The sequence below is a fragment of the Rhagoletis zephyria genome, unplaced genomic scaffold (genome assembly GCF_001687245.7).
Source record: "Rhagoletis zephyria isolate East Lansing unplaced genomic scaffold, Rhagoletis_zephyria_1.1 Rzeph_scaffold_06894, whole genome shotgun sequence".
Taxonomy (NCBI): Eukaryota; Metazoa; Arthropoda; class Insecta; order Diptera; family Tephritidae; genus Rhagoletis; species Rhagoletis zephyria.
The window spans coordinates 4,437-8,534 of NW_016163977.1; the positions used below are offsets into that span (position 1 = coordinate 4,437).

Consider the following 4,098-nt stretch of genomic DNA (forward strand, 5'->3'; position numbering starts at 1 on the left):
CACTTAAAAAAATATCTGATCCTCATCTGGTTCAGTTTTTGCAAAATTATACAAATCAGATCATTCCATCTGAAAGTACACTTCGTCAAAGATATGTGCCGTTGTTATATGGCGAATGCATAGAAATGATACGTAAAAAGGCTCGCAATAAAAACATTTGGATTTCCATTGACGAGACTATAGATACGGAACAACGACTGATAGCATATTTTATATTTGGTATACTGGATGTGGACGACGTGGAGGAAAAAGATAAATCATATTTACTGAATGTGTGCGAAGTAGATGCAGCAAACGCCACCAATATTGCAGCGTTCGTTAACGACTCCTTAATTATATTGTGGCCTGAAGGTTTGCTCTTTTTATTTATGTATTTTAACACGTGTTTATATTTTAAGTCCTTTTTTCATTGCAGGAATTGAATACGACCACGTTCTGGTTGCAATAACCGATGCGGCGCCATATATGGTTGCTGCAATGAGATCTTTGAAGACTTTGTTTTACAAGATGCTTCATATATATATGTTTTGCACATGGCCTTCACCGTGTTGGCGAATTTATTCGTAGCGAATACGAAGACGTCAATAAGCTTATCGTGCATAAAATCAATTTTCGTAAAGGTAAAATCTTTACATGTCAATGGTAATATTTACAATAACTTCTTAACACCTTTCTTAGGCACCATCGCGCCGAAAGAAATTTAAAACAACGTATCCTCAACTACCATTACCACCAATGCCATCAACAACACGTTGGAGCACATGGTTGAAGGCAGCCGAATATTACAACGAGAACTTTTTTGAAATAAAATGCTTGGTAGAGAGCTTGAGTGATGAAGACAACGAATCGATTCGCATCGCTAAAAATTTGCTTGCAAGTGATACAATTGTTAGTGACTTAGCCTTTATAAAATCAAATTTTGCTGTAATTCATCGCTCTCTAGAGTGGTGGTCCCTAGAGACCAAAGGATTGTGTTTGAAAAACAGCCTCAAAGAGGTGAAAAATGTGAAGAAATCATTAAAGCAGTTAGACAATAGGGCATTTTTAAACAAATTTGAAGCTGTTTTTGCACGTAATGTAGGATTTAAAGATATACAAGTCATTGAAAAGTTGTTGTTCACGAGCAAGAAACTTTCTTCTGAATATGTAACTAAACTTACTCCAAGTGAGTTGGCAAATTTCAAATACTGTCCTGTAACATCATGCAATGTAGAGCGTATCTTCTCAGCATACTCTTTGATCCTTACTGAAAGGCGTAGGAAATTTACTCTTGAAAATTTAAAACAACACATGATTGTATACTGCAATTACCAAAATGATGTTGAAGAGGACATGTAAAGATTTTGTTTTGATAAGCATAAATACATACATATATATGGAAAATTCCATGTCGACTGAATTATGACTGCGATCAAAAATTGGTTTCTAAATTTTTATTTTCTTTTGTTAGGTTGACTTGGAATTTTCATATACATATATGCCTTTTTCAGTACCACTTACGAAAATTCCATAAATTCTATATACAGGAGCTCATTCAAGTGTTCACATGTTGAGTTTTTTTAATATCTATAATGTTTTTCAAGTTAAAATTTTTTTGTTATTGTTTAAAAAAAATATTTTTCATGCTTTAACCAAAACTTATAAATCAATTTTTCAAACTTAATACAAACTTTAGATAAATTCAACACATTTTCACAAAAATTTCGAACTTTTGAATCTGAATCTTAGGACATTTTTGGGTATGCAGTTTTATAGCCCAAAAAGTGTTAGTATAATAAAGTGCAAGTTTAAAGGGGCTAAAAATCGCGTTTATTTTTAAATTTTTTTTTATATAACGAGTGCATTCTATAAAATCTGGCGTTGATTTTTTGAAATTTCTTTGCGAACGATCTTGCGCATTTTACTTCAAATTAAATTCATGTTTATATGGAAAAAAGTACACAAATTCCACAGCAAAAAAAAGTCTTTAACAATCCAGTAAATTTTTTAGCACCTTGAAACTTGCACTTTATTAGACTAACATTATTGTTAAGATTAAGAATCAAAAGTTCGAAATTTTGGTGAACATTTGTTGAATTTATCTTTAAAAAAATCTAAGTCAACCTAAAAAAATAAAATAAAAATTTAGAATACAATTTTTGATCGCAGTCATAATTCACATGGAATTTTTCACGTATACATATGTACATACATATGCATGTAAGTTTTTTCCAGTAAAAATTTCTTTTTTCTCGGAGCTCCCTGAGTGAAATTTTCGTACTAAATTTTGATATAAACGTTATTTTTGTGGGTTTTCCAGCATTCCTCATCCTCCCCTAATATGTACATAGTACTTGTGAATTTAAAAAGTGTGCAATACACTGAATGAATTTTTAGCTTTTTCGTTCTGTTTTTTGTAATACACAATTTGTAGTATATTCACTTTTATTGTTTAAGTTTTGTTGCTCACGCTTTAAATTAGTTAGTAACTAAAATCAGAGGCTTAATGCGAAAGGTATTGTAAAACTGACACCGAAATAAATGGATTTTGTTCTGGAACAGTAAATAACATTGTCTTTCTTTTAAGCAAAATTAAGGAATTTTATTGTGCATATATATATTTTTTTATTGAGCATATTTCGCTGATTTTTGTGATTATTTTAAGCGCATAAAACGGGATTTTTCGCGCATATTTTTATCTTCTCGAGTTATCACATACCTAACTCAAGAACGGCTCAACGGATTTGCTTCGCTTTTCTGTCTTTCGGTCTGTCTGTAGAAGGAATGTAAAGAAAAAATTGGAAAAACGGTGTTGTCAGATATCTGAAGTATTAAAAAAAAATTTAATTCAAATAAGTCGCAATAATGTTATTTCACTGAGATTATATAAACAAATTTAAAACAAAAACCTTGAATAGTGTTGCCACCATTCGAAAAAAATCTTTATATATAAAAATTAGTTGCTGTCGTGTGTTATCACATACCTAACTCGAGAACAGCTCAACAGATTTGCTTCGTTTTTATTTAATTTTGTTTCTTTCTGTCTATAGAAGGTTTGTAACGAAGAAAGTGGAAATATCAAAAAAAAAATTAAATTTACATAAGCCGCAATAACGCTACTTCACTGAGAATGCATAAACAAACTTAACACAAAAAAAAATTGAATAGGGTTGGCGCCACTCGAAAAAAATCTTTACATATAAAATTGAATTGCTGTTCGTGCGTTATCGCATAACTCAAGAACGGCTCAACGGATTTGCTTCGTTTTTATTTGATTTTGTTTCCCCGTCTGTAAAAGGTTTGTAAAGAAAAAAATTAAAAATCGGTGTTGCCAGATATCTGAAGTATAAACAAAAATGAAATTTAAAAAAGCCGCAATAACTATATTTCACTGAGAACGCATAAAAAATTTAATATAGAAAAAAATTTGGATAAGGTTGCCACCATTCGAAAAAATCTTTATATATGAAAATGTATTGCTGTATCAAAAAAAATGTAATTCAAATAAGCCGCAATAATGCTACTATACTGTGAATGTACGAAAACATTTCAGACAGAAACAAATTTGCATAGGGTTGACAGCATTCGAATAAGATCTCATGTCACGGCGTTTGTGGTCAACTCCTCCGAAACGGCTTGACCGATTTTTATGAAATTTTTTGTGTATATTTAGAAAAATATATGAAATCAATCGCATACTGGAAAAAATGAATGTTTTTGGAAAACCGAATTTTTCATGCAGCATATTTCTGGAAGTGTTCATCGTAGGGTACTGGGTCTTGGTATGAAGATATATAAAATCAATCGCGTAGCTATGAAGAAAAATTGGAGCTATATGGAAAATGGGGGCTGGAAACAGGTCGTAAAGTATAGCACAGCGCTAAGTGAAGAAGGCGTGGCACCTCCTCCGCATCAAGCACCTGCTTGCCCGCGCTACTGCGCGCGAGCTGTTCTGCCGCCCATCCCTACCTTAGGATAATAGCGTAAGGTTGCCACTTATTTTCGATTCTGCACAATTTAGCTAAAACAACGCAATATGGTTATCAAATAAAAGGTATTGTTGAGAACTTTGGTCAGAAAATATTTTCGATCAGGGTTGCCACACTTCTATGTAATAAA

At 32.2% G+C, this 4,098-nt stretch overlaps 1 protein-coding gene across 1 annotated transcript; it reads left to right on the forward strand.

Moving 5' to 3' along the window:
- Nucleotides 1–444: 444 nt before the first annotated feature.
- LOC108373642 (uncharacterized) lies at nt 445–1,165 on the forward strand (the record flags this gene model as incomplete). Its single annotated transcript, XM_017629565.1, has 2 exons — nt 445–620; nt 679–1,165. Coding segments are annotated over exons 1-2 (574 nt in total), but the record flags the coding sequence as incomplete, so codon positions are not given.
- Nucleotides 1,166–4,098: the final 2,933 nt, after the last annotated feature.